Here is a 27,931-nt window from a genome sequence, read left to right as displayed (position 1 = left end):
AGAAACACAGAGCCTTCTTAATATCCTGGTGTCAGATTTAGCCCTAGGTCTCCTCCTGTTAGTTGTTACAAAGGTGTCCTTCTTATTAAACTCTGTTTCTGTACAATGTGTGAAGGTGTAGTCCTGACATACTGCAACGCTGCCGTCGTGAGCGATGCCAGCCCCCCCCCGCGCAGACACACCTGTTCCCACAGCCGTGTACTAGTCACCCACAATCCCCCTCTCTCCAGGGATTGAACAAGTCTGATCACACAGGAGGATGATAGCCAGCATCACACAGCCTCCGGCTACTGCAGCTGCACCGTGATCAAAGCACTCCCTAGGTACTACTGCATAGGGGAATTGCACTCGCACAAGTGTCCAAAAGCATTTAAACACATTCAGTGAACGATTTCTGTTATGATGAAAAAAATACATGCTGCTTTGTAAGGACTCTATGTACTCCCTAGGGCAGGCCTCTCCAACCCTGTTCCTGGAGAGCTAGAATCAGGTGCTCTAGATTAAGGTTGGAGTGAACCTACAGGACAGTAGCTCTCCAGGAACAGGGTTGGAGTGAACCTACAGGACGGTAGCTCTCCAGGAACAGGGTTGGAGTGAACCTACAGGACTGTAGCTCTCCAGGAACAGGGTTGGAGTGAACCTACAGGACTGTAGCTCTCCAGGAACAGGGTTGGAGTGAACCTACAGGACAGTAGCTCCCCAGGAACAGGGTTGGAGTGAACCTACAGGACGGTAGCTCCCCAGGAACAAGGTTGGAGAACCCTGCCCTAGATCTTACCCTATAGGTGAATTATACCCACTCAAGTGTCTGAAATTCATTTATTCAATGAAAAGTTCTGATAGATAGCTAGGCTTCGGAAAAGGTATTTGGTAGCGTTAACATGGCGTTAACATGGCAGGTAAAATTAATTTCATATGAAGCCGGAAGGTCAGACACCAGGCTGAGGTGATTATTTTAATGGGTTTATTCCTGTCTGAGTTATGTCTGTCTGAATCATGTTATGTGGTGTCTACTCTGCATCTTAGTCAAACATATTATACACACACATCAGTAGACTCGCAGGTGCTGGGAGAAGATTTAGCCTCGCCTGTAACAAGACTAGAGCCACCATACGGGTAGGGCTGAACTCTAGAAATATAGCTATAGTCCCAAAATGAAATGTTTCCAATCTAAAGTTGGAGTGTGTGTGTGTGTGCGTGTCTGCTCTGTGGTTGTTGCGGGGGAGTGGGTCGGTTGCTTGCTGTGTTGCCGGCTTGGCCTGAGTAGTAAACTACAGCTAATGAACCCATGCTGCTCCAGGCTCCATATGGAGGAGTGACTGCCTCTCATTCTGTACTTGGCAGCATCCACCTCCCTCGCTCCACCCTCCACTCTGGCAGGATGAGACTGTGTGCCAGGTTGCCAGGCCTTTCAGATCAGACTTAAATCTTGACCAGGCAGTATTATGTCATGGGTAACCTCTGACACAGTTCCATCTCTCTAAGACTCCTCTTCACTGTTTTGGACGGTTGAGACTGTTTCAGAGGACTGGGAAAGACACACAGCTTGTGGTAGACAGGTAGAAGTGGCCTAACAGTGTCACCTTGTGGTGTATTAGTTGTCTGTTGTCTCCACAGTGGGAGGAGCGGTGATGCTTCATCTGGATGTCGGCTAACATGGTTTGTGTGAGGTAATTGAATCTGGGGTGCATTAAAGTAGCACTGCCTCACTGTAAATGGTGTGCTGAGATGCCCGCGTCTCGTTGAAATTTGCACAACAGTAGTGTACGCCCAAGACTCACGTCTTACGTGTCAACTGACTAGTCAGCTCAGAGGCCGACTGAGGTGACAATAGGTACTCAAGCTAGGGCAAGTGATGGAGATGACAAGTGCCATCTTGTCAGTGACACTCTTGCTTTGCTTTGTTTTATGTGGTGTCCATGTGATTCCGTGGAAATGAAGCCCGTCAACAGCTGATCTTGCCCTGTGCTAAAGTCTGGAATTTCACAAGGAGACTTTAATGTGGTGTGTAGACCGGATTTATTGGCCTTCGTCATGAGCCTGGTTTTCTGCTTCTCTTTTATTTTACACCCCTTTTTCAGTTCCCTTCATTTTTGTTTCCAACCTACCTGTTGCTTATTGCGTTTAGTCCTGACACTTGTCATCTCCCCTCAAAGATTTATTTTCAGGGTTGAAGAAACACCCAATGCAATGAATGGGGAAACCTCATCACCTGAACATAGACCTTGCAACTCCAGGCCCAGCCCAGTCTGTACACCATCTGCAGAAGAGGAAAGCTTTTGTAGCCTGGTCTGGCTCCACACAATGGAGCTGTAATTGTATGGTGTTGGAGGCTAGCCGCGTATTCCTGATTGCTGGTGACTGATACCTCCGTCAGCCCTTGCTCCTCGCCACACACACAATGGCTGTTGTGGAAAATAGCTTCCGGTCAAAACAATGGTTGGATTTTCCTGAAGCTTGCCGCCTGCCACCTTTTACGCTTTGTGTGTGTTTCTGTATTTCTTGAAATGCACGCTCTCAAAAGATGTGGTGACCTCTTTTTTTAGTCTAATTCGGGAGAACAGTTGGAGATGTGGCCTTTTTTTTATGACTGCGTGGCTGCCTCTTCCGCCTCGCAAGTGTTTATGTTTAGGCTAAATGATCCTAGACTGCACTAAAAGCCTTGCCTCCACATCCTGGCTGCAGAAATATAAACGGGATCCTTTTAAAGTACAGTCTAATGCGCTTTCCTTCACTCACTCCAACTATAAGCAAAGAAAATCCAGTTCCCCTTTCATCCCGTTCAGTCCATCTCTCCCTCTCTTCCCTCTGAAAACCTCCCCCGGTACTGTGGTGCAGCGAGCCGCTCCGCCCCAGGGATCAATATCGAAGCCGGGAGCTGACGCAGTGAAAAGCAATATTTATAAATAATGAACTGGACGTTCGTTCACCCGCTCTCTCGTTCTCTCTAGAGAGGAAAATGACTAAATGCTCAAATAGGGGATTATTGAACCCAGAATAATAATGGTGTGCTGAGGTGTGCACAGTCCTGTCTTTCCCGCACGGTAGCCTGCATCAGCCATGCAGAACTAACCGAGGGAGAGAGAGAAGGGTCTGTATCGTTGTTGCCAAGTTTTGAAGTTTCCTAAGTGGCTTTTTGTTCCCTCTGAGCAGAGTGCATGCGAATCACAAGGACAGAGACCTTTTTAATGTTTGCTTTGCATAGAGAAATTGTGACTGGAGAGTTGAGGAAAATAACTTTGTTCTCTCCACTCAAACAAAAGCTGTTTCTCAATGTTCTTGTGATGTTTACATGTGTCATGTTTGTTTGAACAGCTGGTTGTGGTCTTACTGTTTTTCTCATGCTACATCTGGATCTTTTTGATTTAAACAGCCTCTTTTCATTTCAGGATGTCTCTGGGCACACTGTTCCAGGCAGTAGGCTTGTTGATTTGCACTGTTTGTTCCAGTGAGGTGGCAATAGGGGATCAATCTCACCCTCTCGCTCTCAATTTTAATTTCAATTCAAATTGAGGGCTTTTATTGGCATGGGAAACATATGTTGACGCTGCCAAAGCAAGTGAAGTAGATGGTAAACAAAAGTGAAATAAACAAACAATAAAAATGAACAGTAAACATTACACTCACAGAAGTGTATATATATAGTATATATATATACTCTCACCCCTTCTCTCAATTCTATTCAATGGGCTTTATTGACATGGGAAACATGTTTACATTGCCAATGCAAGTGAAATATCTCTCACCATATACAACGATCAGTCATGACTTCAAGCAGCCTCTGTCCTTTTCACAGTCGTCACCTGGAGAGAGGCTAACTGCTGTTGATTTCTAGCTAAAGTCCCCTCTTATCGCCCCACTGAACACAGCCGAACCAGCTGAATACTGAACAGCCAGGCCCAGCCTGCGGCGGAGAGGGACTGTTGTGGTCTCTTACTTGGCTTCTGCTATATGCGGTGCGATAACACTTCTGATAAGGTCGAGACGTACTGCTCAGCACAGTAACCTAGTCCACCTATCTTTTGGGATGTTATACTGGGATATTCACCACCCCATCCTATTTCATACGACACCATTTAAATGTTATCGCGCTCTGTTTTGTATGGTACTGAAATTCTCTGTTTTCTCCTTTACCGATTTGGCCTAGTCTTCTGTCTGCACATTGGTGGTGGTGATTGTACTCTTAAAGGTGATTATCTTTTTTATCTGCTTATTCTGTGGCTATTTATATCGAGCTGGCAGGGTGCCTCGAGCACAAGCCCTATTCTCCTTCTCTCATTCTGCCTCAACTCATCTCCACCCTCACCATGGCCTCTCTCTCCCTCCCCAACCTATCATTCTCCTCTCAAGGCCTCATGGCTTCATCAACTCTGATTACTATTCAGTGATGAGGTGAATGATTTGCCTGTCATCGTCTCCTACTCTGTGGGGACGCATCGGTGCAGGCTCCATCTCCAGGGCTAATCGGGTTAAATGCCTGATAAGGTGAGTGAGCAGTGTTGTTGAGGAGTAGTGTAGAAGAGGGGAGATGCTGCTGGAAATGGTACCTGTCTAAGATATGTTTATTTTTTTGTTCATCCTGCCTCCCCTCCCTCCCTCCCTTCTACAGCACTGCTCGCTCACCTTATCTCGGGCGTTTAACCTGACTATCCCTGGAGACAGAGGCTGTACCGAGCGCCCCCACAGAGTCGGGAAAGCAAGTCCCTTCCATCTAGGCTTCTTTCTCTCTCTCTCTCCATTTATTTTATCTGTGCATTTTCTCACGGTGCTCGAGCTTTAAATGCAAGCACTGGTGCTGTGGTTCTCCCCCGTATGCACTTCCAAATGGCTTGCCTCACCTTCACCACAGCAGAGAGAGAATCTTACACTGAACAAAAATATAAATGCAACAATATCAAAGATTTTATAGTTCATATAAGGAAATCAGATTCCTTAAAAAGGTAGGGGCGTGGATCAGAAAAGTTGATCAGGCTGTTGATTGTGGCCTGTGGAATGTTGTCCCTCTCCTCTTCAATGGCTGTGCGAAGTTGCTGGTTATTATCCTGAACTGGAGCACGCTGTCGTACGTGTTCGATCCAGAGCATCCCAAACATGCTCAATGGGTGAGTATGCAAGCCATGGAAGAACTGGGACCTTTTCAGCTTCCAGGAATTGTGTACAGATCCTTGTGACATGGGGCCGTGCATTATCATGCTGAAACAATGAGATGATGACGGTGGATGAATGACACAACAATGGACCACAGGATCTCGTCACATTCCAATTGCCATTGATAAAATGCAATTGTTTTCGTTGTCTGTAGCTTATACTTCTCATACCATAACCTCACCTCCACCATGGGGCACTCGGTACACAACGTTCACATCAGCAAACCTGATGTCTGATAGTTTGTGCAGAAATTCTTTTTTTGTGCAAACCCACAGTTTTATCAGCTCTCCTGGTGGCTGGTTTTAGGTGATTTCACTAGAGGTCCTGGGCTTGCGTGGTTAGACGTGGTCTGCGGTTGTAAGGCTGGCTGGACGTACTGCCAAATTCTCTAAAATGACGTTTGAGGCGGCTTATGGTGGATAACTTTACATTCAATTCTCTGGCAACAGCTCTGGTGGATATTCCTGCAGTCAGCATGCAAATTCCATGCACCCTCTCAACTTGAGACATCCGTGGCATTGTGATGTGTGACACAACTGCACATTTGAGCGGCCTTTTACTGTCCCCAGCACAAGGTGCACCTGTGTAATGGTCATGCTGTTTAATCAGCTTCTTGGTATGCCACACCTGTCAATTGGATGGATTTTCTTGGCAAAGGAGAAATGCTCATTAATGGATGTAAAGAAATTTGTGCACAACATTGGAGCAATACGCTTCTTTTAGGATATTTTATTTCAGCTCATGAAACATGGGACCGGCACATGTTGCGTTTTATATTTTTGCTCAGTATGTATTGTGTGGAATATGGAGGTGAATTTTACATTGATCGGCTGTCTCTCTCTCTTGCTTTCGTCTGATTACTTTCCTGTGACCCGAGAGTGGCATATAATTAGGATAATAACGCTGTCTGGTGCTCTGCTGCTCCATTACTCAGCTACTTAGATGCTCCCTTCTAACCCTCTCCTTTGTATCCAGCTGTCAAACCTTGTGGAGGGAAGGAGCAGAGCCACGGTTTGGATTTCTCCTAACTCCACTCCGCTCTATCCACGCAGCACTGGGTTGATTGACAGGCTCCCGGGAGCACCCGTGTCATAAAAGTGCAACATACTTTGATTGGCGACTCGGTGTATCGGCTCTGAGTGGCTTATTGCCAGAGCTGCTGGAGGGGGGAGTAGGCAGGTACAGCTGTGGGAGTCAGCAGCGTTGACAGGGACAACATCCACATCACGTAAGCAGTCTCATCCGGGGAGGGGGGGGGAGACAAAGCGAGAGAGTAGAAGACGGTAGTAGCGGCAGTATCCCCAGCAGCATCCTGCTCCAGAGTGAGCTGGGCAGAGGGAGGAGCCTCGGAGAAGAGGCATGTGTCTGGATTCTGCAAAGAGAAGAAGAGAGTGGAAGGAGGAGGGAGTCACAAGGGGAATGGACTGGAGCATCCGTATTGTAGCGGCAGACTTGAGCCTCCCCGGTATGTAGTGAGTTGAGCTGCCTCCGGCCTTCCCACCAGGCATGACCGCGGAGCCTGCTTCCCATCAGAGATTTTACTGACTGGAGAAGTGACATTGCAACTGCAGCCTGTGGCTTGACACACACGAGAACCCGGAAGCGTCGGGTGTCTCTGGAGGACTCTGAGCGACTCGGGACGGGGCAGTTATTTGATCTGGGAACTAAACGAATGCTGTGAGGAGCAACTGTGAAAGGAACTAAAGGAGGACCCACCCGACAGGACAGCATTAGTCTTTAGCTCTCCCTCTCTCATCCCTCATTCTCCCCTTGTCGTCGTCATCATCTTTTCCTCTGGAGCAGAGAGGCCACTAATGAGCAAGTCAATGTGTGGCTGTGGCTGCAGCTTCATCTCCTCTCTGATGAAGAGGCTGGGCCGCACAGCCTGTTGCTCAGACCTCCTCTCCTGCAGCCATACCTCCGAGCAGCTGCAGCGCCTGGCCACCGGCTGCCCACCGCCCCCCAAGGTAACGATGCCTAACGCGATGCCTGCCCACATTGCCACCCACATCCATGGCATAGACAGGGCACTTATATGGATTTGACTGGATCTCTGTTGTTTACGACTTATCTGTGTAACGATGCGGTGTGCGTACTAGAATGGAGTGAGGAAGTACTAGTCATTCACAATCTGTGCTTGGGCTTATAGGCTAGTAAGCTACTAGCATTCCATCCTAGTACTATAGAAAATACTAAGCTATTACTACTAGTAATACAGGATGGACTGAGAATCATATTGATTATGTATGTTTTGGTCAGACTGACCTTGCTTTTGGTTATCCAAGATTATTTCTCCCATTATCGGGCTGCATGCGGAGCTGTTGGAAGTGCACTGCAGTAATTGATTTTGTAATGGAACCAGGTGATTTAATGGCTGTCTAGCTTTGTTGCCGTGCCAACCGTAGGGCTTGCTTTGAAACTGTCCTGTTTTCTAAGTGGATGCCTTCAGACATCCTGGTGGTTTAACACTGAGTGATTGCTGCTTCGCCTCAATTGGAGAAAAATCTTTTTGAGGAATGGAGCAAACTTCAAGATGGTACAAGAAGAACGGTGAGTGGAAGGGAGAGGAGACGACGGGTACCACTGAAGAAGAAGAAGTTAGGGCTCTGACCCTTATCACTAGCCTCCACCCTGTTCTCTTCTCTCCCTTACCCTACGGCTTTCGGCTCCTTTTCATAGTTCCCCACTTGTTCCCCAGTATTGTTTTTGGTCGTTTACCGGTATTGACTGAGTGGCTTCTTCCCGTTTTGACGGGGAGCGGCCTGGGCTGGGTTTGGCAGTTGGCCATTTTCACTTTGTACAAGACTGATCCTGTTTTCCATTGGAGAGATTTTTATGTCCTGATGGAAGGTGAGAAAGTACCGCAAAGGAAAATAATGGATGTCTGGTTGGTTGTCATCTGTTGCCCGCATGCCAACTATTGAGTGAGGGAGAGTTCTCTTTAAAACAGCTCTGTGTTGTTAAACAAACGGTATGAGAGGTAACATTAAAACGTCTCTCTACCATTAATCCGTTTGTTATCGAGTTAAGTGTTTCATTGTCAAATTCGAGGAGAAATAATTCCCCTCTTTCCGTCCTTTTTTACAGGCCTGAACGGTTTCAGTTCCCCTCTTTTGATGCACCAAGGGGCACCAGCTTTAAATAGAGAGATCGATTAATAGCCTCTGCAATGAAATGTAGACCCAGGAGGTCCCACTGAGCACTAAGCTCTGTATTTAAAGGATTACTGCTTCTAAAGAAGGCCTGTATATAACAGCCCATGGCGGCTGGGCAGAAATTCATAATTCTAAATATTAACATCCCTTTATTACCACTGATTAGGCGGTTGGCATGTTGCATAATATAATTCATCTCTCAGCATGGAACATGTTTTGTTCAGCCCAAATCTGGCATTTATCTGTCTGACACTTAATTCGATTGCTGTTTTTTTTGTCTCCCGCCCCCCATTCACGGAGTTAGTCACCAATGCAATGGAACATCGGGAGGTTATGCTTTCATCAATGTACATTTGTATTATTTATCCAATACGGTGGCAGCTCCTCCAGCTATCTGTTGCTGGTGATCTTTTTATGGACTGAGTTCATAGTGAATGTTGTTCCACTCCTCTCCTTTTTGCTCTGTTCAGATCCCATCTGTTTGATTTATTGCCGCAGTTTCAAAGGGGATGTGCTCTCTAATTTGCTCTTCGTTGGCGTGCCCATGTCTCACTGGTCACAACACCGTAACCCTTTTGATAGATGGGCTCTCTCAGCAACTCTGCTTTTGTCTTTTCATACTTCACTTTAGGTATTAGCATAAGTCTGTAGAGAAAGTCCCTGCAACCCCAGTGGGGTATTTCAACCACCCCCCTTTGGACAACAGGGAAACACTCAGGATCAGTATGTAGGCTGTGGTGTTGCCTCGAGCCTGCCGTCTTCTGTGCACAGCAAGTGAGAATAGAAGTTCTTGTTTTGCAAAATCATTTATGTGACCCATACAGGCTGATTGTGGCAGGATCCAACTCCCTCCAACGACTTGCTTGACATGCTCCGCAGGAGAGAATTATTGTTGGTTTTTATGAATGTTTCACAGCGAGTCTCGGCTTGTCTTAACTTACTGATTTTAAGCGTCAGAATAAACGTCCAACGTCTGTAATGATGGACCGACCATGTGTCCGATGCTCCGTAAAGAGCAGGTCGTGAGGATGGCAGGCGATATGTGGTTGTCTGTGGTTGAATAGATTGTGTCCCATCAGCAAGAGAGAAAATGACTTTTTCCCCCCCAGCTTTGATAAAATGAAATGTGATTTCCTGTTTATTTATATATATTCCCACACTGTCGTTGGAGTAATACTGTGAAAATGATCATGCCTATTTAGTATAAGAGCTGTTTGAAAAGACTACATGAAATTTCAGCCTGTTTTTGGCGAGGTGATGTTTTCAGCAGTTAATAGACCAATAAGAGGTCCAAACCTCTGCCAAAAACATCTGGTTTCCCCCTGCCCACTCAGACCACTCCCAGACAGTCCTAGCTAAATTCTTGCTTGAGAAATAGATCTTCAGCAGTCTGCCAGCTGGTTGGCTAGAGAGCCTAATACGTATGTGTTAAACACAGGGAGATTGCCGAGGGGAGAGGCCAAGCATGCCCACTGACCAACTGCCCGCTGTGCAAAATAGGGCCTTCACAAGTGCTTACCCATTGGCCACCCCTCATGGCCCATGGAGAAGTTGGCCCGGCCTGAAGCAGCCCAGCAGTCCACCATAGGGGCATTCTGCCGGTCTGAAGTGCCCCCAGATGAGGGCACTGTGCCTGGGTGTGCCGTACACAGCTGTGTCTTTTGTCTCTGGAGCTGCAGACTTGGCACGGCACGCCACAGAAGCCCAACAACCCCTGTTATCAGCAGCTACACTGGGTGCTGTTTTGGTCCCAGCTGCCACAGTTCTGTGCGCTAGGCTAACTAACAAGACCCGGCCTTAAACTATAAACATTCACACCCATTTATATTATTCCTGTGGATGGAGAAAAAGCTTTTGGTCGGTCGATAAAGCGGCCAATGGCTGGCTCGTTTTTAAAATTTTATTTCGGAGCGCAATCAAAGCATATTTTCGAACGATACCAGCTCGTTACAACCCCATTATTGCTTCTCGCTCATTGTCCATTAAACGGAGACCGTGAAAGTTCCCATGCAATTGTGGTCTGATAGGAAGAGCATAAAACCCCAAGCTTAATGATTAAGCTCTAATGGTGTTCTGTTTCTGCTTTCACTTGGTCATCTTGCAAGATGCTCTGATATGCACAACCTTTTCAGATAATGGCTTCTGTTTTAAACACTCAGGTAACTTTTCCAGTTCTTTGTGCCAGAAGTATTTTATCATCCTATACGATCTCAGCCTTTTATAAACCCTTGCCGTACTAAATTCAACACCGCTTTCATTTAGCAGGATGCCAGCATGCCAATATTGTTTGTTGCAATAGCCATATTCTGAAGTCTAAAATCCCATAACTGTAGTATTAACTTGAAACCATCTGTAGGCTTATTAGAAAGCAAGTCAAGCTTGTGTTTTTGTGTTTATCCAGCAAAGTTGTGGATGAAGACAAACTGCAATGTGCCTAGGGGATATTACGAATGACAAACATTTGTTTTGCCGCGGGGGATTCCCACTTCTGTAAGTTCTGTCTCTTAAATCGCATTAAAGCACATGGTAATGGAATTCGGGATGTTGCTGAGATTACTCCTCAGGAGTTTTCTGCTGACGGAGGTAACTTAGTTCCCACCATAGAAATAGAATTATTTCTACACTTTTCATATACACCTCCACCAATTACCTCAAATAAGAGTTAAGTAAAAAAAAAAACGTGGAACTTTTTCTGTCAGCAACTGAAGCATTCTGCCATTTCTGTTATTTAATAAGGAAATAATTGCTGCTTTCTTACCCTCTACCACCTACGGGCAGGTTGCCACAGTCTGAACAGGAAGTCTGCCAGGCAGTTGTTTTTTTGGTCCTAGTGACCTCATCCTACCTGTTTCCTGTATGAGATGACTCTGTACAGTACCCATTTGGGCTGAGAGTCACTCTTTGCCACAGGAAAACCAAGCTCACACCTGCATCACCCACTTCCTAGGGATACGTTCTGCTCTCACCCTCTGACCTCAACCTAGAGTAAAAATCCTTTGTTGTAGTGTTAGCTGGTGGAGGTGTCTCACTGGTGGTCCACGCTTTGTAGAGGCTTATTTCAACTCGTCAAGCCTAATGATACACAGTTTATACTGGCTCACTGTGAATGGGAAGTATATATTTTGGGGAGTGGGGGGGGTCACTAAATGAACCAGAAATAATTACCTTCATCCCTCCTGTGATTCAATACCTCACTGTCTCTCGCGGATATGCGCTCTTGTCGTGTGTGTTCCTCCGCGATTGTTTTCGGCAACAATAACCAAACATATTTCATGTGATGTTTAAGAACTACAGAACCTTGACGATTCCCTTATAGGAGGCATACCGGGTTCAGATATTCATAGCCTTCCTCTGTCGAGCTCACAGCTCTGAAATACAGGTCCCAGGGGGAGCCCTGCAATCTGAGATGGTGCTAATGCTCCAGTGTCCACCACAGCGCTTGAGACTTGGAGAGCCAGGCATCCACACACTGAGCCACTCAGCCAACCCAGTTTCTTTCCTGGAGGTCACAAAAGAAAAGGAGTTTCAGGGAAACGGACACAAAATGGCCGGCCATCTATCCACTCGTCACTTTGTCAATGCCAGCCGGCGCATGTAGCCCCACAACACATTTCATTTTTTTCATTTCACCTTTATTTAACCAGGTAGGCTAGTTGAGAACAAGTTCTCATTTGCAACTGCGACCTGGCCAAGATAAAGCATAGCAGTGTGAGCATACAACAAAGAGTTACACATGGAGTAAACAATTAACAAGTCAATAACACAGTAGAAAACGAAGGGGGGGTCTATATACAATGTGTGCAAAAGGCATGAGGAGGTAGGCAAATAATTACAATTTTGCAGATTAACACTGGAGTGATAAATGATCAGATGGTCATGTACAGGTAGAGATATTGGTGTGCAGAAGAGCAGAAAAGTAAATAAATAAAAACAGTAAGGGGATGAGGTAGGTGAAAAGGGTGGGCTATTTACCAATAGACTATGTACAGCTGCAGCGATCGGTTAGCTGCTCAGATAGCTGATGTTTGAAGTTGGTGAGGGAGATAAAAGTCTCCAACTTCAGCGATTTTTGCAATTCGTTCCAGTCACAGGCAGCAGAGTACTGGAACGAAAGGCGGCCAAATGAGGTGTTGGCTTTAGGGATGATCAGTGAGATACACCTGCTGGAGCGCGTGCTACGGATGGGTGTTGCCATCGTGACCAGTGAGCTGAGATAAGGCGGAGCTTTACCTAGCATAGACTTGTAGATGACCTGGAGCCAGTGGGTCTGGCGACGAATATGTAGCGAGGGCCAGCCGACTAGAGCATACAAGTCGCAGTGGTGGGTAGTATAAGGTGCTTTAGTGACAAAACGGATGGCACTGTGATAGACTGCATCCAGTTTGCTGAGTAGAGTGTTGGAAGCCATTTTGTAGATGACATCGCCGAAGTCGAGGATCGGTAGGATAGTCAGTTTTACTAGGGTAAGCTTGGCGGCTTGAGTGAAGGAGGCTTTGTTGCGGAATAGAAAGCCGACTCTTGATTTGATTTTCGATTGGAGATGTTTGATATGAGTCTGGAAGGAGAGTTTGCAGTCTAGCCAGACACCTAGGTACTTATAGACGTCCACATATTCTAGGTCGGAACCATCCAGGGTGGTGATGCTAGTCGGGCATGCAGGTGCAGGCAGCGACCGGTTGAAAAGCATGCATTTGGTTTTACTAGCGTTTAAGAGCAGTTGGAGGCCACGGAAGGAGTGTTGTATGGCATTAAAGCTTGTTTGGAGGTTAGATAGCACAGTGTCCAAGGACGGGCCGAAAGTATATAGAATGGTGTCGTCTGCGTAGAGGTGGATCAGGGAATCGCCCGCAGCAAGAGCAACATCATTGATATACACAGAGAAAAGAGTCGGCCCGAGAATTGAACCCTGTGGCACCCCCATAGAGACTGCCAGAGGACCGGACAGCATGCCCTCCGATTTGACACACTGAACTCTGTCTGCAAAGTAATTGGTGAACCAGGCAAGGCAGTCATCCGAAAAACCGAGGCTACTGAGTCTGCCGATAAGAATATGGTGATTGACAGAGTCGAAAGCGCATTATTTTCCTTTTGAGTGTGTAGCCTGCGACTGTGTCTCTGTAGGAGGTGAAGTGTGGCTAGAGAAATGTACCTGGCTGGTGTCTCATTTTGTCAGTGGGCTAAAGCAAGGGGATCTGTGTGTCCCAGATCTTGTGAATGTTACAGGAAACAGAATGATCTGAAATGAGAACTTTAGTCCCTTTTTTTATATTTTTACTTCTTCCTTTTACTTTCATTATCATCCATTCATCCAGTGGCTCAGACACTAGAGGTGAGCTGGAGAGATGATTGCTCTGAAACATTTCTTTTAAAGGGAAGCTTACCGGTAACCACAGAAACGGCTTGTTTTCTGATTCTATTGGTCGCGTACGTACACATATTTTGCCGGTCTTATCGCAGGTGCAGCGAAATGCTTGTTTCTCTAGCTCCAACAGTGCAGTAATACCCAACAATACAAAACAATGCACACATCAAAAAAAGTTAATTTATACATAGAAATATATATGTGTATAATGGTGTGTGTGTATAGACATGATGGACAATATATGAATAGAAAAGGTGTGTACTGCAGTAATTATATAATGAGCCTTGACCAGAATATAGTATATACATATGAAGTGGGTAAAACCGTATGTAAACATTATTAACGTGACCAGTGTTCAATGACTATGTACATAGGGCAGCAGTGTCTAAGGTGCAGGGTTGAGTCCCGAGTGGTGCCGGCTAGTAACAGTGACTGAGTTCAGGGCAGGGTACTGTGTGGTGTGTACGCCATTTGGCGGGAGTAGTTTAGAAGCTCTGCAGTCTCCCATGGCCCAGCTTCCTCAGAGACAAATGTCCTGCCAAAGAAGCATTGGCCACAGTAATAAGAGGGAGAAAGCAAGAGGAAAATGACACACACTGCACCCCTCTTAACTGTTCACTTGCTGTTTCAACAGTCCAAACAGTCCATGACTTGTTGTCCCAACAGTCCAGTCCATGAGACCATGTTAACTGGAGAGAGTTCTGTCCCACCCGGTGCTGAATTTGAAGATATCAGTCATCCATTATGGAATGATTAGTGTTCAGGGAAACTGGATGAGACATGCTATTCCGTCTTGTCTTTCTGGCCTTGCCCTCTTTTCAGTCTGGCAGACAAGTATCGCTCGACCGGAATATCAATGTGTCCATCTGAATCGAACATGGCTTTGGTGTGTCATGCTCGTCACATTTTGCCAGTGGACGACTGGTAAGAACTGGTTTGAGGTTTGATTTTTATATTCTGTCATATGTATCAGGTACATGGTAACAAAAATAAATGCTTACGTCCATGACTGATCAAAGGTCAACTTGAAAAACACATTGCAAGGTTTCTGCAAGATGTTATCACTTCCAATGGTGTGCACCTTTTTAGGAGCGTTAACAATGTGAAAACTAAGAGGACAAAGCCCCGGGGACAGATTGATTACCAGGACTTGTTCCGACTAACTGGCAAGTGTCTTCACTGACATTTTCTCTCCCTGACTGACTCTGTAATACCTACATGTTTCAAGCAGACCACCATAGTCCCTGTGCCCAAGGAAGCGAAGGTAACCTGCCTAAATGATTACCGCCCCATAGCACTCACGTCGGTCACCATGAAGTGCTTAGAAAGGTTGGTCATGGCCCACATCAACCGCATCCTCCTGGATACCCTAGACCCACTCCAATTCGCGTACTACCCCGACATATCCACAGATGACGCAATCTCAAGCTCATCACTACGCTAAGGACTCTGGAAATAAACACCTCCCTCTGCAACTGGATCCTGGACTTCCTGACGGGTCACCCCCAGGTGGTAAGGGTAGTCAACAACACATCTGCCTCGCTGATCCTCAACACCGAGTCCCCTCCTGTATTCCCTGTTCACCCACAACTGCGTGGCCAAACACGACCTCAACACCATTAATTTTGCTGACTACACAACAGTGGTAGGCCTGATCACAGGCAACGATGAGACAGCCAATAGGAAGGTGGTCAGAGAACTGGCAGTGTGGTGCCAGGACAACAACCTCTCAATGTGAGCGCAAGACAAAGGAGGTGGTCATGGACTACAGGAAAAGGTGGGCCAAACAACTTTTCCCCATCAGGAGACTGAAAGAATTTGGCATGGGTCCTGAGATCCTCAAGAAGTTCTACAGCTGCACCTTCGAGAGAACCTGACCGGTTGCATCACCGACTGGTATGGCAACTGCTCGGCATCTGACCGTAAGGCGCTACACAGGGTAGTGCGTACTAGAGGTCGACCGATCTTTAATAGGCATGGTCGATTTTAATTAGGGCCGATTCTCAAGTTTTCATAACAATCTGTAATCTGCATTTTTGGACACCCATTGCATTCCACAAGGAAACTGCGTGGCAGGCTGACCACCTGTTACGCGAGTGCAGCAAGGAGCCACGGTAAGTTGCTAGCTAGCATTAAACTTATCTTGTAAAAAACTATCAATCTTCACATAATCACTAGTTAACTACACATGGTTGATATCACTAGGTTAACTACACGTCTCTTGCGTTCATTGCACGCAGAGTCAAGGTATATGCAAAAGTTTGAGCCGCCTGGCTTGTTGCGAACTAATTTGCCAGTATTTTACATAATTATTACATAACATTGAAGGTTGTGCAATGGAACAGCAATATTTAGACTTCGGGTTGCCGCCCGTTCAATAAAATACGGATCGGTTCCGTATTTCACTGAAAGAATAAACGTTTTGTTTTCGAAATGATAGTTTCCGGATTTGACCATATTAATGACCTAAGGATCATATTTCTGTGTGTTGTTATATTATAATTAAGTCTATGATTTGATAGAGCAGTCTGAGCGGTGGTAGGCAGCAGCAGGCTCGTAAGCATTCATTCAAACTTTACTGCGTTTGCCAGCAGCTCTTAGCAATGCTTGCTTCACAGCACTGTTTATGACTTCAAGCCTGTCAACTCCTGAGATTAGGCTGGCAATACTAAAGTGTCTAGTAGAACATCCAATAGTCAAAGGTATCTGAAATACAAATGGTATAGAGAGAGAGAGAGTTGATGCGTCATAATTCCTATAACTACAACCTAAAACTTCTTTACTGGGAATATTGAACCACCAGCTTTCATATGTTCTCATGTTCTGCGCAAGGAACTTAAACATCAGCTTTTTTACATGGCACATATTGCACTTTTACTTTCTTCTCCAACGCTGTACTTTTGCATTATTTAAACCAAATTCAGCATGTTTCATTATTTGAGACTAAATAGATTATATATATGTATTATACTAAGTTAAAATAAGTGTTCATTGTTTATTCAGTATTGTTGTAATTGTCATTATTACAAATACATATATATTAAAATCGCCCGATTTAGCTTTTTTTGATTTCTGCTTTTTCTGGTCCTCCAATCATCGGTATCGGCGATGAAAAATCATAATCGGTCGACCTCTAGTGCGTACGGCCCAGTACATCACTGGGGCCAAGCTTCCTGCAATCCAGGACCTATATAATAGGTGGTGTCAGAGGAAAGCCCATGAAATTGTCAGAGACTCCAGTCACCCAAGTCATAGACTGTTTCCTCTGCTACCGCATGACAAGCAGTAGCGGATCGCCAAGTCTAGGACCAAAAGGCTCCCTAACAACTTCTATCTCCCATCCATAAGTAAGCTGAACAGTTAATCAAATGGCCACCGGACTATTGCTTTGACCCCCCTCCATTTTGTTTTTACACTGCTGCTACTCTCTGTTTATTATCTATGCATAGTCACTTCACCCCTACCTACATGTACACATGACCTCTAACCTGCACACTGACTCGGCACCGGTGATCCCTGTATATAGCCTTGTTATTGTTGTTTTTTCAATAATTTTTTACTTTAGTTTATTTGGTGAATCTTTTCTTAACTCTTCTTGAACTGCACTGTTGGTTAAGGGCTTGTAAGGACGCATTTCACGTTAAGGTCTACACTTGCTGTATTCGGCGCTTGACAAATTTAGATTTGAACTCCTTCAGCACTGTCACCTGTGGAAACCAACTGCTGTATCCAAGTTGTGTGTGTGTGTGACTGCGTGGCCATCATTTGTCGCTGTGGCGATCCAAACGGACATCCCATTCTGCCCCCATGGCACTCGTCAATCCAGAACAGCTGACCAGGCTGAATGGACCTTCAAGGCTTTACCCTCTTTATCTAAGCTATGTCTGCTGTAAATCTGGCGCGCTAGAGTGGACACACCACTTGGAGAAATCACCATCTGCCGCTTTCTCAGGATATATTTATTTAATCAAGCATTTGCTACTGGCGTTTCTGAGAACTAAACATTATTCAGGTCACTAAGTACGATGCTTTACTATTGTCTTGTGTTCTAGTAGGCCTAATTGGCACAGTTCAGTGATGTGGGACTGGGGGCTGTTTTGTCAGTGATGTGGTGAGGAGACTGTCAGGTGGTCACCTCTCTGATCCCCAGAGTTGCCTAGTGACAGGTGCCCACACCACCAGAGAGAGTATCCCCTATCCCCCACCGTCAAAGACCCTGACATCAGAGAATAGACATCGCTAGCTTAGTATTATAGGGACAGCCTGACTACTGGCCGATAACCTTCTTGTGAAGATAAAAGTAGAATCCTCTGATGCAGTGGCCAGACCTCGACTTGCTAACCAGACAGTCTGCTATTTTACATGCTGGATGGTTATTACAATGTTGCGTTTGCAATGGAGATGTGTACACAAGAACCCCTCCCCCTGCAGAAACACTACACACCCACGTACTCCACTTCTTAGTGCAAGCCGGGAGGCTGGCTTGAGAGATGCAGCTTTGTCTTGTCTCTCTCCCTACCTCACTTTCTCCTGCTTCCTCTTAAACTCTTGACGTTGTGCCAGGTCCTGACGCCTCCGAATCAGAGGCTGTGCTCTCTCATCCACAGAGAAATAACACTGGCTGTGTTTTGAACTGACACCAGGGCTGGGCTGCATAGTAACTCAGATCAGGGAGCTGAAGTGGTCACACTGCATACAGTCATGATAAGTCCATATTCACACGGATACGCGCCTAAATTGGAACGTAGTGGCGCTACAGTAGCATGCTATACGTGACGTCAGAGCTCTGGCTCTGTGCTTCACTTCGCTAGATGGGATTTGACTGACAGCTGTTCTGAATTTTAGCACCGCTCATGTGACAAGAAGTTGCCCTCATCCCTCCCGCTAATTGGGCCAACGTCTGCAAATAAATTTGTCTGATTGAAGGAAATGCTGTAAATTACAAGGACTATATATTTTAAAAGATGAGACATTGAGGATTATAACAAATACCACTTTGATGTCATACAAGCAAGCCAAGCAATTGTATCCAAATGTGCACTTTACATTGCCACATAAAATGTCACGTCATAGTGTCAACATTTCTGATCACTGTTTGATGTAGTTTCAAGACTACTTGGCGTTCTACCCTGGGTTGTTCCGAACAGAATAAACACCTATGTTGTATTGTGAAGAACATTTGCAACGGACCACACCTGAATGCAAGCAACTCCGTTCTTTGTGCACCGATCTGCTTCTCTGAATTGCTTTGTGAAAGCCTAACACTGTAAAATCGGATTTCGTCATTTATCTAGTCATGTCGGCAATGGAACACGCTTCCAGATGTCTGCCTGACCCTGATTTGCGATTTATAATGGACCATTTCTGGATTGCGTAAACAACAGTAATTGTGTGATGGCGGGGATGCAGGGTTGTGTTCCAAACGAAACGACTACGAGTGTGCTTGCTCTAGTTCCTCAACGGCACAGCTAGGAGAGCTCCAAAAGCCCCCTAGAGTTGAAGACCCTTTTTCTGAGTCAACTGTGCACACTTTGGAGAGGTGTGTTGCGACTTGGAAACACCAGTTAGACCTCTCACTCAAACCCCTTGTGATTTGTTTGGTCTTATGTTGCACGTACCTCACATTTCCCAGGAATGTTCTTATGTTACTGAATGTATCCAGAGTGTTTTTTCCGCTTTCGTTATCAACAAATCCCGCGAAATGTACAATAAATGTAACAGGCAGCACACAACATCATCATGTTTGGATTTAGTCTTGTCGGGTGAGCTGCTGTTCTCACCTTTTTAGTCTAATTTTCCCATGATCTTCAAACTGTTAATTTCTAATTGCTACCGTGGTTATGCAAACTCTTACCATATTTCTTCTGTAAGAAACAGTTCAGTTTAGCCCTATCCATAAAGGCCAATTCCCTGGAGTGTCAGGGGTTAAAGATGAGACCGTCTTCCCACCAGGAGTCTGTCGAGCTAGAGCATAACCAGTGAAGAGTGGATGACTGAATGAAATGGAGGAACCCTGCCTAGATAAAGGTCATTTCCCAAGCCCTAGTGTACTGGGAAAGCCTCCTTCCTCGGGGGCATTGAGGGGTTACAGGGGTGACCCCATGCCCGGATGCCTGTGTCCCCAGAGAGCTGATGGCCAGTATGGGGCACCATTCAGGACATATTTACAGATGCAGTATGTCACTGGCCGGAGAGAGTGGCTCAGTCATGTTCCATTGAGAACTGTGTGAGAGCGAGGCAGGCAGGAAGGGTGGGCGAGAGAGAACAGTATTTGAGTTAGTAATATTCTCAATAGCACAAACAGTCTTAAGGTCTAAGCACATCTGTTCAGTCACACGGAAATAACCTCAGTGCAAGGCATGTTGGAACAGCAACATTGTCCTCCAACTGCTCCTATAAAGACGAGGGACGTCGACCAATCAAGCGTCCTTCCAGGAAAAGTTAAGCACATTAGGGATGCGTCCCAAATAGCACCCTGTCCCGTAGAACACTACGAGCCCTGGTCAAAAGTAGTGCACTATATGGGGACTAGGGTGCCATTTAGGACTTAGTGTATTTTCCCACGGTTCCCAACAGGTGCATCGACTCCCCCCTCCACCTCCCCTAACCAGCGTTTTAATAGCTTCCTCCATCAGTCCCCCAGCTGTGCTGCCCTGCTGCAGTCCTCCATTCAGCCCTGGATCTGCCCTGCTGCAGTCCTCCATTCAGCCCTGGATCTGCCCTGCTGCAGTCCTCCATTCAGCCCTGGATCTGCCCTGCTGCAGTCCTCCATTCAGCCCTGGATCTGCCCTGCTGCATCTCTCCATTCAGCCCTGGATCTGCCCTGCTGCATCTCTCCATTCAGCCCTGGATCTGCCCTGCTGCATCTCTCCATTCAGCCCTGGATCTGCCCTGCTGCAGTCCTCCATTCAGCCCTGGATCTGCCCTGCTGCATCTCTCCATTCAGCCCTGGATCTGCCCTGCTGCATCTCTCCATTCAGCCCTGGATCTGCCCTGCTGCATCTCTCCATTCAGCCCTGGATCTGCCCTGCTGCATCTCTCCATTCAGCCCTGGATCTGCCCTGCTGCATCTCTCCATTCAGCCCTGGATCTGCCCTGCGGTGGATAATCCCTCTGCTGTACTGTAATTCCTGCCCCTGTGGCTGATTTTTAGCAATGTGTTCACAGCAGGCTTTAGGGCCCAACAGATCAAAGCCAAACATGAAACGACGAACGCTTTAACCATCCTCAATTACATCAAGCAGGGGGAGGGGAATAGTGAGAGCTTCTGTTTTTAAAACACTAGCCAGTGTTTCAAACTCTAACCTCCGCCCGCCTTCTGGCTGGGCTCTCTCTCTTGATTGGGTGGTCTAATTAGCACTAACATTTCACCTCCTGTTGGAGACAACATTAATCAGAGGGGTTACGCTAACAAGCAAAGCACTGGTCGGTACGGCGGTCGGAAAACATTCTCTTACATTAATTGGAGGTTGATTAAACGTTGCTGGAGGAGCCCCCGCTGATTGTCCAAGGTTGAAGTCATCAAACGAGAAGTTGCCGCTATCATAAAACAAGCCCAAAATGAAAAATACATCTGAAGAAGGAAATAGTCATTTGTATTTGGTTAGGAAATAAACTAGCTAGAGCAGGTACTTGTGACTGATAGAAATTCCAGGTAGCCCGGACGCCCCAGGGCCTTGGGGCTCCGTACTTCCAGGTTATTGCTGTAGTAGTAAATGTGCAGCTGGATAATTATGTGTTTTCTTAACTGCTGCTGAAAGGTACCTGTGTTGTGTATGCTCCACTAGAGGCACCTGCTCAGTAAAGAATAGGTCTAACCATAACAGTAAAGCAACAGTTGGCCATGTTTGAATGGGCCCCGCTCCCACAGAAGGGCCAGCTCTGTGCCACATTATATGCTATGGAGAGAGTCTGGCCCTCTTGTCCTGAGTGCTGCCATTTTATTCTTGTCACCTTCTACCTTGTTACACACAACCTAATGGCATCCTGTCATTACACACCACAGCTCCAACTGTGTGTGTGCGCGCGCTCTCCCAGGGCCGTTGTTGGCTTATAGAATTTGTATCGACCTCCCACTGTTTCCGCTGTCTGATTAACGCTGACAAATGTTTTATTCCGTCTTAACACTGCCCTTATAACCATAGAAATATAAATACTAGAATGGTAAAAAGCACAATGTAATTCCAGTTCTATGCATGTAACACCTCTGCTGCTCACCCGTTACCTTTGACCTTTTATATGATCTCATTAGCAGCCATACAGGTTGTCTTAATGAAGCGTAGGCTGCTATCTGTCTATGGACCATTATACTGGTCCAGTATCATCTTAAGCATCTTAGTCATGGTGATCATAGTGGATGAATGATCTCTGGTGTCGACGTTATGATGAATGATCTCTGGTGTCGACGTTATGATGAATGATCTCTGGTGTCGACGTTATGATGAATGATCTCTGGTGCCGACGTTATGATGAATGATCTCTGGTGCCGACGTTATGATGAATGATCTCTGGTGTCGACGTTATGATGAATGATCTCTGGTGTCGACGTTATGATGAATGATCTCTGGTGTCGACGTTATGATGAATGATATCTGGTGTCAACGTTATGATGAATGATCTATGACGGGGTTTCCCGAGCTCTGTCCTGGGGACCCTAAGGGGTGCACGTTTTGGTTTCTGCCCTAGCACGACACAGCTGATTTCAAATAACCAACTGATAATCAAGCTTTAATTTGAACCAGCTGTGTAGTGTTAGGGCAAAAACCAAAACGTGCACCCCTTAGGTTCCCCAGGAAGGAGTTTTGGAAACTCTGACCTATGGTTTTGGAAGTCTTCTCTGGTTGATTTGAATGGGATTTCAGCGGGACTCTGTACAAGTACTCCCTCTGCTGGTTCTTCAGTCAAGTACTGGAAGAGGATACCTCTTCTCAGAATGAACATCAAGGATGTTTCTGACGCTAGATTCGGATTAAAAACTATCTGTGCTCTCACATGTTGGTCACATCTATGGTTATAAGGGGCGGCACGTACCCTAGTGGTTAGAGCGTTGGACTGGTAACCAAAAGGTTGCAAGATCGAATCCCCGAGCTGACAAGGTTCTGCCCCTGAACAAGGCAAGAATTTGTTCTTAACTGACTTGCCTAGTAAAGTAAAGGTAAAAATAATAATAATGTTCTTGACACCCCTGTTTAGGCTACAGATTCCTGTTCTCTTGGCTCTTCTTTCAGTGGCTGATTCATTGCTTTGGCGTAGTGTCTGTGTCCTGCCAGTGTCCTGCCAGTTTATCCAGTTTATCAAATGCACTGTCAGCCGTTGTCAGATTGACTCGTCCTCTGAATGGAGTTCACAGGCAGGCCGGGTCTATTCCTGTTCTAACGGAGTGCACTCACTTCCTGTTGGTATCAATGGAGGTGGTCCAGTCTCTCAAACAGTCGCCTCTCCTGGGGAACAGGAGACAGAATGTGGCCGACTTCAAAAGGAGGGGATGGCATGTAGGTTATGCTAGGCTATTTTCCACCAGGTGATAGATAGGTTTGGTGTGTGTGTGTGTGTCAGACAACCTTCCTACTGTAATCTCCTATAAGAGTGAGGGACACTGACCGTGAACTCAGTCATGCATTTCTCTAAATGCATGGCTCGGAGTGAACTCATTCAGGTTCAACTTTGTCTGCGTGCCTGGGCAAGGTGAATGTGTCCTGTTCTAGACTGCCACATAGACCATCACTGTGATCACCCAAGAGGCTAATGAAACAACATGGCTGGGATGGAGCTTTTCCACTGTTCCCCTGGCCTGCACTCCTCCCTGCTCCCTCACTCCTTCTCCTCTAGCCTGCACTCCTCCTCTCCCTCACTCAGTCCCTCACTTGTCTTTCCAAACTCATTCTCATATTCAGGCCGTACATAATGAGCTTTCTGACACTTTGGCTTCAGAGTGAAGGTGGTGTCATGTTGGGTAACTTGGCTCCATCAGTTTCGGGTACAGAGTCCCTGTCATCTAACTAGCTAACGTGGCCTTATATTCTGATGTAGGCTTACACCCTCAACCTGGTCCCAGATCTGTTTGTGCTGCCAGTAGGAGTTGGCAAAACGGCACAAACAGGCCACATCATATCATGCTTGCGTGATTAACTTCTATAGTTTTGTGAATAACGGCAGGCTTCAAACAGCATGAACAAGCTGTCTGACACAAGCCTACAGTATGTTTACCAAGACGAGAGTTAAATTCCTCAGCCCAGCATATTTAGATTTATTTTGATTAGGCTAAAGTTTCTGGGAACCACCACCAGATTCACTGTCAGTAGACCAGCAGCCTCGGATGATAAACAGCTCTAAACATAACAGCTGGACTTTCTCATTCTGAACAACGTTCCACAGCCGCCATCCAACTCCAAACTACCCCAATGGTTAAGAACAGTAGTTGGACTGGATTCTCCCATACGGAGCCAGGATTGTCGCTGCTTTCATATCATGACAGATGGGCTGTGTTCATTGGCTGTGTCAGAGGCTAGAATACCTGTGTGTGTGTGTGTGTGTGTGTGTGTGTGTGTCACGTTGAGGCTCGGTAGTTAGTTATTGTAGAAGTTCCAAGGCCCGTGCTGTGTGAGCCAAAGCTTTCCTCTATTGTCTCCCCACCAAAATGCAACCATTTCATGCATCTCCCAGCACAAATGCTTTGTTTTATTTCTACCGTTATGAATAAAAGATGAAGGGGTTATTTCCACTTTATTTTGGTGAGCGTCAGCATTGCAATTGTCTGTGTGTATGAGATGGATAACTCTAATATCTCCTCTCTCTCCCCCCCCCCCCCCTCTGTCTCTCGCCCGTTTCGTATCTCTCTCCTACAGAATGCCAAGCCCTTCTCCTCCTCAGACAGCCTAGTGAAGGTCCAGGAGGTAGCAAGCTGGCTTTTGGAAATGAACCAGGATCTGCTGTCGGGGGGCAGCAGGCGGGGCCTGGGGGGCCGGCGAGGGGGCCCGGGGGCCCAGCGAGGTAACGCCTCCTCCTCGGCCCGGACGCCCCAGGGCCAGCAGCCTGGAGAGGAGGCCGACGAGGAGGAGCACATGAACCGGGTGGTGGAGGACCAAGAACACCAGCAGTCCAGAGTCCAGCCTGCGGCCTCGGCAGGGGGGGAAGGAGTGGAAGAGCCATGGACCTCCAGGCAGAATGGACCCCAGGGAGATGGGGAGGAGGAGGATGGAGGAGGAGTACCCAACGAGGTGAACGGAGGAGTGACTAAGGGCGGCCGGTGGATGTGGGAGGCGGAGCGACGGCAACAGGGGCGGGATGACGACGAGGAGGAGGAAGAGGAGAACAACAACAGTGGCAGCCAGCAGGGAGAGGAGGAGGAGGAAAGGACAGAGGGAGGAGAGCGAACGGGGAGGGATGAGGAGGACGAGGAGGAGATGGACCAGGACAGTGATGACTTTGAGCATTCGGAGGAGAGTGGGAGGGAGGAGGAAGAGGAGGAGGAGGGGGAGGATGGCCTCCACTCACCCTCCCTCAGGAGTGATGTGTCTGTCCCCAACAACAACCTGGACCAGTCCTCGGGATGCCAACACCAAAGCTCACCCATCAAGAAGAAGGTAAGACCTGACCAGTATTCATGTTTCACAGTATACCAGAACTTACTAGATAATAGAACCTTCAAAAACGGTTCTCTACTAGAATTGTTACTTTCGTTCTTTTGTCAAATGTCTCACGCCGTCTTCTGATTTGAGAGAGGATCAAGTCTGTATCAGCGCAGCCGACATCGCCTTATCGTACCTAGTCCGCTTCCTCATTGCTAGCTCTAGCCTGGCCTGAGGAACCAGTGCACACCCTGGGAGTCTGGGCTGCATCACATTAACTCCCCACTCATACTGTCTCTAGCCTGGCCTGAGGAACCAGTGCACACCCTGGGAGTCTGGGCTGCATCACATTAACTCCCCACTCATACTGTCTCTAGCCTGGCCTGAGGAACCAGTGCACTCCCTGGGAGTCTGGGCTGCATCACCACTTGTGCTGAACAGAAGTTAACACCTGTGAATATTGCAAAACGGCAACAATGTCCATTACAGGCTAGAACAAGAAGATACTGCTAGCTTCCAGCTTTGTAAGCTAAGTTTCCTTGCTAGCTTCCAGCTGATGCATACATCAGTTCACTACCCTAGTACCTTGTTGGCGATAATATGCAAACCATAACACATACTACTGCTGATTGTCTCCAAAAAATGTATTCATTCATGTAATCTCCCTCGTCTCATGTCTCTTCCAGTCAATATTGTCTTTGCTGGAGCCACAAACTGAGTGTGAATGACATCATGGGCCTTAAAGAGACAACGCACACATTTGATCAAATATTTTTCTTCTTCTATGCAAATGTTGTTGATCAGTACAATAAAATAAGTCCCGAATGGAAGGGTAACAGATTTGTTTGTCATCTGTAGCCCTGTGAAATCAGCCAAAACAATAACTCAATGCATGCACACACCTGTATTGTGACTAGGCCAAGGCTACATCTTGATTTCCCCAATTTATCTATAGAGATTTCCCATTCAAATAAATGATTACCTTTCTGTTATGTAGTTAGATTGGTAAAAACAAAGTCAAATTGATTGTATAATCCAAATCTATGTCAAATGTAATGATATTGCCTAGTTAAATAAAGAAAATATTGAACTCCTAAAGATCTGTCTGGATCAAGTAGCATTCTGTGAATGGCTAATAGGCCTTCTTTTTCCCCTTGGTATCATGCTGGTATCTAGTATTATGACACTGAACCTGGTGTCCGTATCAAAGACAAAATTCTGGTATTGTGACATCACTAACCTGTGGTCAGTTTGTTGTGTGTGTCCTAATGTGATGGTCTTAATGTACATAGAAACAGGTACAGTATTGTGTGAATAGGATCAAAGTAAGTTATGCTCCTTGCTTTTCCACATCCCTGAGAAGGTGGCGATAAGCAGCCCAGCTCTGTTTCAAAGCAGACACTTTCAGAAATGTGCAAAACCTCTAACAGCGTCTAATAATCTAGCGACCCTTTCCTCCAGGCATGACATGTTGTTGATACTGAACATGATCCACAACTCTTGTTGAGCAGTACGGTATTGCTGTATTTCTAATCCAATGGCTCCCTCTTGTGTTCAAAAGAAGTTACTACATCTTTAAATTAATGGAGTTAACTTCTTGACTGTTGAAAATGCCAATAAAAAGGCCTGCGATTTTGGTCTTGAAATGCTATTTCACATGCCCTCTACACTCTGCTAGGTGTACCCCATTTGTCATGCTGTATCTGTGGTCAACTTGCAATGCTACAGCAATGCATTAATGCCATATCAAGCAATTATAGCTTATCGGCCTATTAAACTTCTAAGAGAACATTTACAGTATTCTGTAGTAGGTACTATGAGAAGGTCTACAACCCTCAACTCAACTCTGGACCTCTGAGCCAGTCCCACTGCGTTTTTTTCCCCCCATTTTTTTTTTCATTTGTTCCCCTCGAATCAGACTGATTTTAGACCTTGGACATCAGGTGGGTGCAATGAAATATCAGGTAGAACAGAAAACCAGCAGGCTCTGAACCTCGTACGGTAAGAGTTGAATACAGCTGATCTTCATAGATAGAATTTCTAGTCATTTCTATTTCTATACTCTACAATGCATAGGTCATACAGGGAGAATGTTATGTGCTGATTGACATATAGCAGTAGCTGGCAACCTTTTCTTGGGTTGCATGCCTGACCCGTGTCTGGGACATTCCCTCTTGGTAGAAGCAGCAAAGGTGCTGACTTCAAGAAGCCGTACCTTCTATTTTGAGGATCCATAAGTGAAGATGGAGTGTCTTGAAAGATTGTTCCCAGCGACGCTTCTGTCGTTGTTGAGCACCACGGTGTTTACTTCAGCTGAGCTTTACTTCTACTCTAATTTCATATCAGGTTATGGGTCGTCAATATACTGAGGTTGTTGACTCAAATAATATTTCTGATTGTAAGACTGATTGTAAGATTTTGGCAATGAGGCCCTTTATCTACTTCCCATAGTCGGATGAACTCGTGTCATTTATGTCTCTGTCCAGTGTGAGGGAAGTTGGCGGTAGTTTTGCGAGCCAATGCTCGCAAAACTCCAGCGTTCTCTGGAGAAGCAGGCCTGGAGAAGCAGGCCATTTAAGCAGGCCTGTAGTACTTCAAGTCCAGCTCAGTCAGTTGAGAGACTGGAGCATTCAGCAAGGACCCAGCCCAGTGCTTGGCCGCCCACCTACTCTAGTGTGTTCTCGTCGAACCACATCTTG

At 46.2% G+C, this 27,931-nt stretch overlaps 1 protein-coding gene across 2 annotated transcripts in view; it reads left to right on the top strand.

The window, feature by feature from the left end:
- Positions 1 to 27,931, top strand: part of LOC116374666 (F-box/WD repeat-containing protein 7-like) — a 134,399-nt gene that overhangs the window by 52,611 nt on the left and 53,857 nt on the right. Inside the window, exons 3-4 of one of the 2 annotated variants that reach the window (XM_031828392.1) lie at positions 24,510 to 25,247; positions 25,919 to 26,332. In XM_031828392.1, the coding sequence (XP_031684252.1) occupies positions 24,579 to 25,247; positions 25,919 to 25,960 (711 nt within the window). In that variant the 5' untranslated portion in view covers positions 24,510 to 24,578 and the 3' untranslated portion in view covers positions 25,961 to 26,332. Of the gene's footprint in view, positions 1 to 24,509; positions 25,248 to 25,918; positions 26,333 to 27,931 lie in introns of those variants that run through there. The other variant, XM_031828390.1, reaches the window with a different exon arrangement.

The sequence above is a fragment of the Oncorhynchus kisutch genome, linkage group LG7 (genome assembly GCF_002021735.2).
Source record: "Oncorhynchus kisutch isolate 150728-3 linkage group LG7, Okis_V2, whole genome shotgun sequence".
In the NCBI taxonomy this organism is placed as follows: domain Eukaryota; kingdom Metazoa; phylum Chordata; class Actinopteri; order Salmoniformes; family Salmonidae; genus Oncorhynchus; species Oncorhynchus kisutch.
The sequence above is the reverse complement of the archived record's forward strand: the minus strand, read 5'-3'. Positions and strand labels throughout refer to the sequence as shown.